The sequence below is a fragment of the Petaurus breviceps genome, unplaced genomic scaffold (assembly GCF_028583685.1).
Source record: "Petaurus breviceps papuanus isolate PSGF00001 unplaced genomic scaffold, PetGlider_PUasm1.0 90919, whole genome shotgun sequence".
Classification (NCBI taxonomy): Eukaryota; Metazoa; Chordata; class Mammalia; order Diprotodontia; family Petauridae; genus Petaurus; species Petaurus breviceps.
The window spans coordinates 30088946-30103081 of record NW_027187378.1 but is presented as its reverse complement, the minus strand read 5'-3'; the positions used below and the strand labels follow the sequence as shown (position 1 = coordinate 30103081).

At 46.5% G+C, this 14136-nt stretch overlaps 1 protein-coding gene across 3 annotated transcripts in view; it reads left to right on the top strand.

Annotated features, from left to right (window-relative positions):
- Positions 1-8806: 8806 nt before the first annotated feature.
- The window catches only part of PDLIM2 (PDZ and LIM domain 2), a 19166-nt gene continuing 13836 nt past the window's right edge, over positions 8807-14136 (top strand). The window contains exons 1-3 of one of the 3 annotated variants that reach the window (XM_069075692.1): positions 8807-9020; positions 11218-11312; positions 12182-12333. In XM_069075692.1, the coding sequence (XP_068931793.1) occupies positions 11220-11312; positions 12182-12333 (245 nt within the window). In that variant the 5' untranslated portion in view covers positions 8807-9020; positions 11218-11219. Of the gene's footprint in view, positions 9036-10872; positions 11016-11217; positions 11313-12181; positions 12334-14136 lie in introns of those variants that run through there. The other 2 variants (XM_069075691.1, XM_069075693.1) reach the window with 2 other exon arrangements.

The window sequence follows — 14136 nt, the reverse complement described above, 5'->3', positions numbered from 1 at the left end:
TGTGTGTGTGTGTGTGTGTGTGTGTGTGTGTGTGTGTGTGTGTGTGTAAGGTATGTTCACATGCTTGTACTTTGGAGGATTGAAGAATGAAATCAATCACAGGCCCTCAGTAGCTTCTCTCTATCTCACCACGACCCTAACAATGATGTAATCCTTATTTCTCCACTACTCACTGTCCCCCAACTCAAGTGTACAGTCTCTGTCTCTGCTCATATAACCCAATATACGTAGAAAAGAAGAAATAGATTTTCTTTTGCCTGGGGCAGAATTCGAATCCGCACCCTTCCTATTGGGGCTTAAACAACAACAAACAAACCAATGGTGCCCCTTGGGCTGGGCTTGGGCCGGGGTAGGTAGCCTCAAGGGTCATGGCACAGAGGCTAAAGTGAGGAACACTCTTTTGTACGTTGGGTTTTTTTTTAATAAGAGCAAATTTTTGGTGCTGGGAAATGTGTTTCTCCATGGCCCATAGGTATTTATTTTGAGACTGAGTCAGGCATGTAACAGGGCAGCCTCCAGTGGATACAAACCTTGTACACACACACCACAGTGAAGGAAAACAAGGCCCTTGATGCTATTTTCATATAATAATATCATTTATATAGGAACATAAGGTGTTTGCAAAGTTATTTACAAATATTTTCATTTAACCTTACAATTCTAGAAATAGGTGCTATTATTGTCTCCATTTTACAGATGGGAAAACTGAAGCAGAAAGCAGTTAAGTTACTTACCCAGGGTCAGACAGCTAGTAAATGTGTGAGGCAGGAGATGAAGTCAGGTCTAGAGCTCTATCCACCCGGGACATATAGATGCTTTATATCAATCCCATTCAGCCCATCACAAATAAGGTGACCAAATGCTCCTGTGAATTCTACCTGTGAGCTATTTTGGATATTGAAAACCAAAAGGCCAGAGTTTAGGGTTGTGGAATTCATCTTCATGGAGCATGATTCTTGGGTCTCACAGCTTAGCAGGGAAATGTTGATTTTTCAGCACCTTTATAGCTGTCCTTCTGAGAAGGTACCTGGGTTCTGGGCTGCTCCTAAACAGTAGATCAAGGCCAGACTTGGAATAATAATCATAACAGCAAGAGTAAGACAACTTGATGTGATTAGAAGGCTGGTCTTGGAGGTGCTAGACCTAGGTCCAAGTCTTTTAATAAACCATGTGACTGTGAGCAGGGGCCTTAAGTCAAGGTTAACCCCTTAGTATCCCAGTCAGATACTCTAAGACTGTAAGTTACAGATCAGGACCATATCTGAATTAGTCTACTCTAGGATTTGGCAAACTTTTTCTGTTAAGATATAAATACTTTAGTCTTTTTGGACTGAGGCAAAATCAAGAATAATATGTAAGTATGTATTCTATAGCAAGAGAAGAAAAGAATTTCCAAAATTTCTTGATGAAATTCAAAATATAACAATAATAATGGAATAACATTTCATGTAATTGGAGTTCGAAGTTAATGTTCCCTATCATCAAAATCAGTTACAAATACTCACCTCTAATGTGATTTTATGTATTTCACTTTTGAAAATGTTTTCTGGGGCAGCTAGATGGTGCAGTGAATAGAGCACCAGCCCTTGAGTCAGGTGGATCTGAGTTCAAATCTGGCCTCAGATATGACACACTTACTAGCTGTGTTACTTTGGGCAAGTCATTTAATTCCAGTTGCCCTGCCTTTGCCCCTCAAAAAGAAAAAGTCTTCTCACAAAGGTATAGCCAAATACTGACATCTATCCCCAAGCATGATTTTAATTGAACAGATCCATCCATTGGAAGGCATGTATAGTTTTTATTATATTCTCTCAATGTTTGCCCTTTAGCATGTTATCACAATGCAGATTAATCACTTCAGTTGAAGATTTGGTGGAAGTTCCTCAATTGCACAAAATAGACTTTGAAATATAGAGCTTTCTTTCCCACTCGCCCTGAGGTCTGAAAAAAGCCGCTGGAATTGTAGTTTGAACTCAGAAAATACATCTATTGCAAATATTTGTGGGAATGGAGATCCCCCTTCTTGTTTCTACCTTTGACAGCATAGGAAGTGTCTTAATATAAAAACATAAAATAATAAATAAAGCAACTTAATGATTGTTGTGATCCAAACAATATTTTATTGTTGTTTAGTTGTTTCAGTTGTGTTTGATTCTTTTTGACCCATTTGGGGTTTTCTTGGAAAAGATACTGGAGTGATCTGGCATTTCCTTCTCCAGCTCATTTTTACAGATGAGGAAACTGAGGCAAACAGGGTTAAATGGCCTGCTCAGGATCACATAGCTAGTCTGAGGTCTGGTTTGAACTCAGTGAGATTTCTGAACTCCATTCCCAGCACCTTATCCGATGCTACACCTAGCTGCCCCCCAATAACATTAGTTGTCATCAAATTGACTTTGCTAAAGTATAAGTTTCACATATCATCACTGTTTTGCCTTGTAATTTTAGGTTGAAATCCTTAACATTATCAAGTCTGCAGCAAAAACTAATGGCCAAAACTATTCAGAGCTCTACCATGGTGGTTGAGGGAGGTCCCTCTTCTTCAGAAAAATCTCAATCTTGGCTCTGAACAACAACCAAAAAAAGTCACAACAAAAACTTTTTTCTTTTTCTTCTTTTCTTGTTTTGACATGATAGGCATGCACTGGTAATTAAAAAAATGTTGTGGTATGACAATATGTCTGGCACTGGAAACACCCGTTGTATTATAACTCTATCCCTGCTGTCTTTAGTATGTGGAAGAAAGAACTGTTGGAATGTGATAAGTGCCACATACAGTCAACTCCTGATCTACACTGATGAATTCACAGGTCCATACCCAACCCAAATAGTAACAACAACTGACGTTGAATTAGCGCTTTAAAGTCTACACATGTATCTCATCCAATCCTCCCAATGACTTGGAGAGGCAGCTACTATTGTCTTCATTTTACAGATGAGGAAACTGGGGCTCTAGGAGACAAAATAATTTGCCTGTGATCACACAGCTTATGAGTGTTGGGCAAGATTTGAACCCAGGCCTTCCTCATTCCAAGACCAATATTCTATCTACTTTCCCATGCAGTAGGAGAGACAATTCTTAAAACTTGCCCACAGCTCACAAACATCTTGGCCCTGTTCTGCCTATTAGCTACCCCCTTTGTGTCTTCTATATATATAAAGTCTAAAGTTAGTTGGGAAGGCCATTTGGTCCAGCCCCCTAACTGCAGGGAGGTAAGGTATTATCTCAATTTTACAGATACAGCAATTAATCAAGAGAGATTGAGTGATTTACCCAAGGTTGCACGGCAGACGGCTACCTGTCTCTTTCCCATAATATATTCCCTTTTGCTCTAGGGTTCCTGGCCTCCATCTTGGTTGTCTGTGCTTTGGTCCTTGGAGGTGTTTGTTTTGTTTTGTCTGCGAATATAGTAAGGGTGAGGGGGAACAACAGAACAAATTACCTTAGGGGGAAAGTATGATATGACAATAGCTAGTAACTGGTATTTAAATAGCCTTTTAAGGTTTGCAAAATGTTATAAAAGTATCATCTAAATTGATCCTCAAAATAAATAATAATAGCAGTAACTATTGTTATCTCCTTTTTACAGATGAGGAAACTGAGTCACAGAAAATGACTTGCCCATTCTATAACCCCCATTTTGGAGTAGCTCTAATTGTTCGGAAATTTTTCCTATCAAGCTTGAATTTTTGTCTTTGCAATTTCTACCCCACTGTTCCTAGTTCAGCCCTCTTGGTCAGTCAGCCAGCATTTATTTGGAGCCTACTGTGTAACAGGCACGGTGCCAAGTTCTGGGTATGCAAAGAAAGGCAAAAGACACTGGCTGCTCTCAAAGAACTTACAATCTAACCGGTCCTCCTCTGGGCCCATCTGTTCGTTTAATCCCTCTCCCATAGGACTGGCATTCTTCTTTTGTAATCAGAGTTAAGTGATTTGCTCAGGTTCACATAGCTTCTAAGTATGTAGTCTGTATTTGAACTCAGGTCCTCCTGACTCCATAGCTGGTTCTCAATCCACTGTACAACTTAGCTACTTGTGGTAGGGTAAGAAAGAGCATTAAACTTGGAGTCAGGAGGGTTGGGTTGCTTTATTTTATTTTATTTTTGCAAGGCAATAAGGGTTAAGTGACTTCCCAGGGTCACACAGCTAATAAGTGTCAAATGGGTTATTTTATTTTTATTTTTCATCATTTAATTTTTCATATATACCAAATGGATATTTCCATATATGTAGTGGAGCAGAAAATGAAGATTGTATATAAAACCGTGAATCCCTGTTATATAGTTTGTCTTTCTTTTAAAAGAAGTAATAAATTTAACATATAACTCTATAAGCTCTCTTGCGTGTCTGTGATTCCTTATGTCTTTCCTTCTTTTATGTATACATTTAAAAAAATGCTTCTATAACCTTCTTTTCTCTTTTTTGGGGGGGTTACACTATCCCTAATTTCCCTTTCCCTACTTCTCATTCTCCCTAATTAGAAAAAAAAAAGAAAAACAAAGATCTATAGTCAAGTAAAACAAATTCTCACTTTGGCCACTTGTCTCATTCTGTACCTTGAGTCCGTCATCTTTATCAGGAAGCAGGTAAAAGTTTCATCATCAGTCTTCTGGTACTGAGATTGGTTATGGTAGTGATCAGAACTCTTAAATCTTTCAAGTTGTTTTTCTTTACAACACTGTTGTTATTGTATAAATTGTTTGGAGGGTTGGGTTCTAGTTCTGTCTCTGCCAAAAACTAGTTGTGTGATGGCTCTTGGATAAGTCAATCTCCTTCAAGACCTTAGTTTCCTTGTCTGTACAATTAGGGAGTTGGATCAGGTGTCCGAGGTCTCTTCCAGCTTTGACATTCAATTGTTCTCTGACATCAAATTTTTTTATGTCCAGTGTTCAAGGCTCTCATCTAGGTCATATGGGAAAGGAAACCTAAAACTAGGTCTCTGCCCATTAGGAGATTTCAATCTAGTTGTTGAGATAAGCCATATTCTCTAGGGAGGCAATGGGCCTTGAGCTAGGCCTTGGAGGCTCAGCAGGATTCAGATATGCTAGGAGGAAGGGAAGGGCAACCTTGCTAGGGAGATACAGAGGCAAAGTGGGAAGTGAGAAAGACTAGTCTGGCTGCAGAGAGCATGTTATGGGAAAGAGGCAGGCTTCATGCATGGAGTTAATGGAGAATAAGGCTGGAAAGACTAACTGGAAATTGTTCCCTGCCTACATGTTAGGGACCCTGGGGAGCCAAGATCTTTCCCTGTAATCAAAACTCTTCACAGCTTTGTCCAGGATACAAAAATTGTAGAATTTGAGAGACAGATGGGACAGCTGGTACAAGTCGTGCCAGAAGAAAATTCCCAGAACAAAACAAATGGTTGTTCACACTTTGCTTGAAGACCTTCAAGGAAGGACTCACTGCCTCTTGAGACAGCCCTTTCCACTTTGGAGTAGCTCTAATTGTTCGGAAATTATTCTTATCAAACTTAAATTTGTGTCTTTGCAATTTCTACCTAATTGTTCCTGGCTCAGCCCTCTTGGTCAGTCAGCCAGCATTTATTTAGAGCCCACTATTTGGCAGGCACTGTGCCAAGTTCTAGGGATGCAATGAAAGGCAAAAGACAGTGCTTGCTCTCAAAGAACTTACAATCTAACTGGTCCTCCTCTGGGGCCCATCTGTTCATCTAATCTCTCTTCCATGTGACATTTTTATGTTTGATTTATTTTTTGGTAATCAGGGGTAAGTGACTTGCCCAAGTTCACATAGCTTGTAAGTGTGTGAGACTGGATTTGAACTCAGGTCCTCCTGACCCCAGAGCTGGTATTCAACCCACTGTATCACCTAGTCACACCATAAAAAGCCTTTCAAATCCTCGAAAACAAGTATCATGTGTCCCATTCTTTTCCCAAATCTTTTCTTGAATATGCCCAGTTCCTTCAGCCAATTCTCACAAGACATGGACGCAGCGTCCTTCCTCACCCTAGTTGCTTTCCTAGACATTCTCCAGATTATCAATGTCCTTCTTAAACTGTGCCTCCCAGAGCTAAAGCCAATACCACAGATGAGATTTCATGAGGGGCAGAGTACAGTGAGACAATCACATCCCTATTGTGGACAACTATACTCTTTTTTTTTCTTTTTGGAGGGCTTTTGGGGTTAAGTGATTTACCCAAAGTCACACGGCTAGTAAGTGTGAAAAGTGTCTGAGCCCAAATTTGAACTCAGATCCTCCTGACTCCAGGGCCAGTGCTTTATCCACTGTGCCACCTAGGCACCCCAACTATACTCTTCTTAGTGCAATTCTGGATCTCATCAGTATTTTTGGCTGCAGCATCCTTCTGCTGACTCAGTTTGAGCTTGTGGTCCACTAAAACCCCTAGATCTTTGTCAGAAACAGCTGCCACAAGTAACTGTTTTTGACCAGTTGCTTCCTACCTCCCCCATCATATACTTAATAGCTTATTTTTTGTACCCAAATGCAATCCAAGTCATTTATCCCTAATGAATTTCATTTTATTAAACTCAGCCCAGTGTTCTCTGCCTGTCAAGATCCCTCTTAGATCCTGATTCTGTCATGTACTGTTAGTTCTACTCTATGTCACTTGCCTAATGAGCATAGACCCCATGCCTTTATCCAAGTCACTGTTAACAACATTAAACAGCTGAGCACTAAGCACAGATCCCTGGGGCACTCTACTGTAGACCTCTTGTCACTTGCCATGGAACCATTAACAACTTTTCTTTGGGTCAGGCTATCCAAGAAGCTCTGAATCCATCTGATTGCATTAACCTCTACTCCATAATGTCTCCATCTTGTCCACAAGAACAACATGATAGGAGAGAACAGTAAACCCTAAGCTGTGTCCAGGATTCTCCTGATTTTGCTGCCTGTGACTCATTTCCAGAACTACTTTCTTTCCCTGACTGCCCTGCCCAAAGCTGTACACCTAGATCTCAGGGAGCCCCCATCATCTTGTAAACTCAACCGAGTTAACAGGTACATAGGTGCCCACCCAGCTCCCCTATTTCCTTTATCTTCTGACCGCAGGATGTCACTGCCTACTCTAATGCCCTCCAAGGAGTCACTAAAGGGAGAATAGGTGTGATTAGAAAAAGGTATCTCCAGAGAGGAAGGGTAGAGTAATGAGTGGCTGTCTGCTGGGGCAGGGCGAGGGCTTGATCAGGTGCCAGCAGTAAAGGGGTGGGGGTGTCTTACTGGACATCCCGACAGAGGTATCATTGGAGAGCCAGATGTCAGAAAATCTCAACAGATTGGGGTGGGGATACAAGTGGAGAGATAGGCTATGAATGAGTGTCCCAAGTGGAAAAGTAAGGGTGTAAGAGCATTGAGTGGAAAGTTGTGGGTGTATTGCCAGTTGAGGGGTGGGGATATGAATAGTTGTCGACAGTGAGTGGGTATCTCCAGTGGAAGGGTAACTGTGTGAGCATGTACCTCCATTGCAAAGATGTGGGCCCGTTTCCAGCTGAGGGGTGAAAATGAGTGGCAGTCCCCAGTAGAGGGGTGGGGTATAAGTGGATATCTCTGATGGAGGCCTGTGGATGGCTGTCTTCAGTGAAAGCTGAGTATAAGTATCTAGGCAGCACAACTGGGACTGACTGTTATGTGTCGATTCCTCGAATGGACAGAGAAATTCATGTTCCTTATAATTGAAGTTGGCTCACATTTCTGTGGTTGTATGAAGGACTTTCCTACAACAATCCTATGAGGTATGAAGTACCAAGTATTCCCATTTTGTAGATGAGAGAACTGAGGTTCAGGGAGATTAAGCGAGTTGTTTAAAGTCACATAAGCTTTCTAGGTGTGTGTGTGTGTGTGTGTGTGTGTGTGTGTGTGTGTGTGTGTGTGTGTGCGCGCGCGCGCGCGCGCGCTGGGGAACTCTAATCTGGAATGAACCCAGATCTCTGGTCTCATTAGACTTCAAGTCCCTACCTCTTTCCACTATATCATGAGCCTTTTCCCTTCCCCAGTCAACTGCCCAATCATTGGTATTAGAGGGGCCATTGACAGTTAATCTGCAATACGGAGTGGGGAGCGTTAGCAAGAGCTCCATTCATTTAGTGTTTTAAGGTTTGAAAAAAAAATCATTTTATCTGAGTAAGCGCTTGATCCTCCCAACAATAATACCCACCTGACAGGTAGGTGTTATTGTTGTTCTTTTTATAATTGAGGAAACTGAGGCTCATAGGCATTAAGACACGCCTTCGATCACACAACCATTAAATGTCAGAGGTGGAACTGGAATGCAGTAGGTCTTCGAAGACTCCAAGCCCAAGTTTCTTCCACCACGTCGAACCCTTCATTTTGAGATCTGGCCAGTGCCTGAACTGAGAATGGTCTGGAGATAGTAACCCAGACACACGGGGGCCCAGTCAGAGTCACATCCACATCTCACTTCCCTGTCGGACCGTCATGGGGACAGATAGGACCTGGACGGCGTCAGTTTTAGGTGCACTGGGGGGAGAGGAAGAGAAGGTGAGCTGGGAAGGAGTGGGGAGCACACACCATACAGTGCTGGGGGAAAAAGAAGGCCTTTGAAGCCTCAGGTTTTCTCAGAAGGTTTGGGGTCTCTATTGCAAGGGCAGCCTGTTGGGGGAGCGGGAGGTGGGCTTAAACCCAGGCGTGGGCGTCCTCGGAAGGAGCTTGATCCGCCTCCTGGAGCGCAGCCCCAGAGGCCGACGGCTAGTTAGAACAGCTGGAGAAGCCCCCAGGCAGAGGTGGAATGGGGGGGGCGTGGCTGCCCTCTGCCCCTCCCCTCAGACGGGGCACAGCCAGGAGGGCAGCGACCCGGGCGCTTTGGCCGGTCTGGGAGGAGGCTCCGGGCGCAGCTCAGCACTACAGGGGCGGCCCCGGATCACATGGGCGGAGGCACCTCCCGGAGCCCCAGGCGGGCTCTCCCTAGAGCCGACGAGCTGCGGCAGCTGTGAGAGCAGCAGCTGCCCACACTTCCCTCCCTCCACTTGCGCTTCTGGACCAAGGGGACTAGCGGCCCCGGCGGCCCGAGCCCGTCAGGTGAAGACTGTACAGGTTAGGGTGCTAGCACCTGCCCCTCTCCCGTCCCTCCTCCTCGCCTCCGAGGCTCCCTGGGCCTCCGGCGTCTCCAGTCTGCTGGCCCCCCTCATCTCCCCTCTCTTTCGCCCTTTCTCTCCTTCCTGTAATCCTGGCTGCGCCCTCCCGCACCCTGTCTCTCCCTACTACTAAAACTCATCTGCCCTCTCCAACACCTATCTACTCACAACCGCTTCCCCCGCTGCTGCCTCCATCCTCCCTCTCCTACCCCCGGATCTCTCCTCTCCTGCTGCCGCCTCCCATTCCGACCCCCGACCCCCGACCCCCGACTCCCGTTCCTGGCCCCACTCCCTCTTCTGCCCGTCTCCGCATTTTCTTCTATCTCCTCACTCCTCCTCTCTTCTATCCCCCCCCCCCCATCTTTCATCCCTGAATTCCATCTAGGCTCTCCCCATCTCCCTTCCACAGCCCCCGGCTCCACTCGTCCTCCTCCCCAACTCTATTCTCCTTACTGGTCTCTCTTCCATTCCTTCCCTTCTTTCCCCAAACCCCTCAGTCTACCACACCTTGTTCTCCCATCCTCTGGATGGATAGAAGCCTCCATACTACTAAAAACATCCCAGTTCCAACTTGCCAGGTACTTTGGCCCCAGGACTGGGGAAGTCACTCTAATTGGGGAAATCGCCGGGAGGGTGAACGGAAGCCAGGCTTGGCTCCTCCGATCAAAACCAAGGAGCCAGAGTCCACTCAGCTCAAAGGTCTGAAGCCCAGCTGAGTGCCTTCCCGGTATCCCACAGCTGCCTTAAGAGTGCTGTCATCAGGAGACTGACTGACTGGTTCCTTGGCAAGATGTGGGGTCTAGATGAAGTGAGGTGGAAAAGTCAGAAAGTCAGACTCTGGGGTCCTAAGAGAAGGAGTCAAGGGAGGAAGAGGAGCAGGGAGTCTCTTGAAGTGTGCATGAAATGGGGGGGGGGGAGGAGAGGAAGTTATTCTAAGAAATGAGTAAGGCAGGATTCCCTTCTTGGTATTCTCAAAAAGAAGCTGGGCATTCTGGGGTTCATGGAATAAATTATGGGGGCCAGGGACTATACTGGTTGTGTTTGCTGCTCTCTCTTCATCTCCATATCTGTTCTAGCAGAGGTCTAGTGCTCCAGCCTGGATGGTTAGATGCAAGGAAGGGTGCCTAGGACCTATCTGGGTGGATATCTGGCAGGGTGGTATCCCCAGACTGGCATAGACATTTCCTGCTCAATCCCAGCTTGGGGACTGAAGACTCAGGAAAGTCTCTGAAGGGCAGGACTGCTGGAAAAGTTTCCTTGTCCAATGAAAGGGAAGAGGAAGGAAAGGATGCCCATCCCTCGTCCTGCCAGCCACCACCCCAGAGCACCCAGAGCCCCACCATCAGGCCTATCTGTTGATTCCAAGAGCAGGTTGCTTCCCATAGCCATAGCTTGGCTAGCACTGAGCATTGAGTATTCTTGGCATATCAAAGGAATAAGCAGGGGGTTTTTTCCCTCTAAAATCATAGCTTAGCTGCCCCACCCCAAGAAGGACATGGGTTGGTAGGTGGTGGGGGCATGTCCTCATTCCTCTGAGAAGTGCTGGCCCTTCCTGAGCTTCTTACTTAGACATCGCCAACATCATCTTTGGGTCTTACTCGTGATTTCAGCCCTGCTGAGTGTGGGATCCACAGAATGCATGCAGGGACACATGCATGAGCCTGTGCACACTCGTGTGCACGGACGCACCCTTTTTGGCCTTTTAAGGTTTCTGTCCCCCAGTTCTGGGCTCTCTCACCACCTCTTCCTCTTTCCTACCTCCTTAAGTGTGGGAGTGGCAGGAGGAAATAGGTTATATTGAAGGTCTGAGAGACCAGAAGTCAGCTTCTCATAAGGCATGACCACACTGCATGATGGGGTGCTGAAAGACAGAGGAAACCATGGCGGTTCTCACCACTCACGACCTACTCTCCAAGACATGCCAGCCCACTTACCTTGGGTAGCAGATTTCCTGGGAGTCTCTAGTTCTTAGGATACAAGGAGGGGGAAATTCAATCACCTCCTCCCACGGTGGGGGGGGAATGAAGCTGTTCCTCTGCAGTGGGTTTAGTCACTTCCTCTCCCCTTACCCCACAACTGCCGTGTGATTGTTTCCTGTGCCTCCCCCAGCTCCCATCTTGTTTATTTCTTTCCGGTCTCAGACATGGCACTGACTGTGGACGTAACAGGGCCTGCACCCTGGGGCTTCCGCATCACTGGGGGCAGAGACTTCCACATGCCCATCGTGGTGTCCAAGGTAAGGAAGGGCTATAAGTGGTTCCTATGGGGCAAGAATGGGGGCCTACTGGCATCAAGATCAAATGAGCTATTTTGGGTATAGTCCTTGGCAAACCTTAAAGTGCTATATATAAACATTAGCTACTATTATCAAGAACAAACACCTGATTGTCCATTTCCCCCCTTACTCCTAATGAATTACCTACTTTTAAAAAATGCATATCTGGGAATGATTGAGGGGGAGGGATGGTATTGCCATGGGAATAAAGGGTGTGTGTGTGTGTGTGTGTTTTGGTCCAGGCTACCCAGGAATTACAAGTGTCTAACCATAGGGCCTGTTCTCCTCCTCCTCCCTTTCCCCCTAATCATTGGTAACCATCTGGGGTGATTATTACAGTGAGAGGCCTAGAGATCAGGACTAGCGCTTTGAAATCTCCTTCAGTGCCATGCTCCCCCACCTCCTTCCCCATCTGGGTGCAAGAGTGAGTGGTTCTATTTACAAGTCATTCGGGACAAAACTGTCACTGTGCCTGAAATCTCACCATTAGAAATTAGGTCCTTTGGGTCCTTGAAGGATTTTCCAATATTTCGAGCCCCATATGGAAATGTAACTCTCCCTTATCAGCTGAAGTTTATTTTGTGGGGGTGGGGGATTTCTTGAAGGTCAGCTGAGAACAAGTTCTTAAGAAATAGGATATAGAATGTATACCTAGAAAGGATAAGAAGTTCAGATTGTGGTGGTAGGAGATGTCAGAGATAAATTTTTAGTTTCAAGGGGCGGGAGGAGAGCCGCCGGGCGGGGGTCGGCGGGGGGAGGGGGGGGGGTAGGGAATACCTTCCCGAATTAAACAGAGCCATTTCTGACCCATGATTCCTCATATTCTGAAGGTGACTGAACGAGGAAAAGCTGAAGCTGCTGACCTCCGACCTGGGGATGTCATTGTGGCCATCAATGGGGAGAATGCAGGAAGCATGCTTCATGCTGAGGCCCAGAGTAAGATCAAGCTGAGCCCATCCCCTCTTCGGTTGCAGCTGGACAGGTAGTTTATGGGCCCTTCTTTACCTAATAATTAATGTCTTCCTCTTACCCAAGTACCACTGGCATGGTCCCCAGGGCTCCCATGAGACTTGGAGTGGATGTCTCTTCAGGCATTAGGAGTGAAATTTTGGGTAGAGGTGGTACTGGGATCCCAGGCTGTCCTTCGGTCAGAGGGTGAAGGAAGTAGGGAAGTTGGGTGGGCACCTCTGTTTCTGTAAGCTCACTGGAGGGTGGGTGCTCCCGATCTAGGTGTGCAGCTATGGGCAGGGCAGGGCGGGTTGGCATCAGGCACCTGGTTGCCCAGGTTTGACTGGTTCCAAGGAGTGTGCAGGGCGTGAGCATGGGCGGGACATGTGAGCTCCTTAGGGGTGAGGGGGAAGCAGCTGTGGTTTGGTGTGTCTCCTGAGCTGGGTTCCCCCTTGGCATCTTGGAGATGGAGCAGAGGTGTAGGGGAGGGCATCTGAATTGTAAAAAGCTTTACTCCATATCCTAGTTCCCTCTTTTACCTTGGCCCTTTGTCCTTTCTCGCCCTTTCTCTTACCCTGACTTTTCTGTTACCACCTTCCATGTTCAAGGCAGAGCCAGTGGGTATGGTGGGGTGTTGAGCCTGAAGGCAAGGGTTATGGGGGAGACAGGTGGTTCTCTGGGGTTTGGTGCCCTAGTGACTCAGAGACCAGGAATGTAGAGACATCCCCAAGCCAGTAGATACCTCTGGGAGGAGTGCCCTTTGGCCTGAGTCATGGTCTCCACTGTATTGTCTCCTTGGGCTTTTCTCACTTGGAGAGGGCACAGGCCTATCCTTCTATGCTTCCACTTTTCACAGTGCTAGAACCACCATGATCTCCAGGAGACATTGGTGCCCTGGGTCAAGTCTGGCATTGGGTAGCCAAATTTAGTAGGCCTGATGCCCTTCTGCTGCTGCTGTCCTTGGCCTCCTCTAGCCACTCCTTCGTGCCTTTCTGGACTGTGAGTGTTTACAGAAGTGGTTCCTGAGGACGGGAAGGGCCTCATGGCATCTGGGAATAGGACCAAAATCCACAGCAGGCAACAGGCCGAATAGGGGTGGGGGAGTTGAGAACACGATCTAACCTCCCCCTCCAGTCCCCACCAGGGTTGGTAAAACTGCAGCCAAGTCCCTCAGGACTCCAACGCAACACCTCGCAGGTCAAGGCCTCTATGGCAAATTCCCCCTTTCTTGCTGAATGCAGTTCTCTGCCCTTCTGACCTACTCCCTCCCTGTCCTCTGTCTCGGGGTTCACTTCTGTGGGATTCAGAAACTCTGAAGCAGAGAAAGGGTAGAGGGAGCATTCTTTGTTGGGCCCAGTGCCCTGCACTCCTTTCCTGATTCTCCCCTTTCCCCCTTCCCTTAAGTGGGTAAAGGCTAGAATGTGAAGTGGTAAATGAGGTTTCTTTTAACTTTCCCACAGAGCGGCCAGACATCTAAGAATTTATGTGGTGGTGCCTAGGACAAGGCAGTGGTGGTAGGGGAGGGTTACCTCCTTCCTCCTCCCACCTCTTCCTAATCTCCTCTTGGACACCCCTCCCCCATCCTTGGCCGGGCTCCTGGCCCCTTAATGACTTCCAGTTTTCAGTTCAAAACCAGTTCCTAAAACCAGGGAAGGATCTAGAAGGGGTATCCAGAACAGGGATGAGGTAAGGGAAGTGGTATTACCTAGTGGTTGGTGCTACCCTGTGGAACCCCCCCATCTAGGAAGCATTGGAGACTTTATCAACTGTTTTTGTATACACACACACACACACACACACACACACACACACACACACACACACACACACACACACA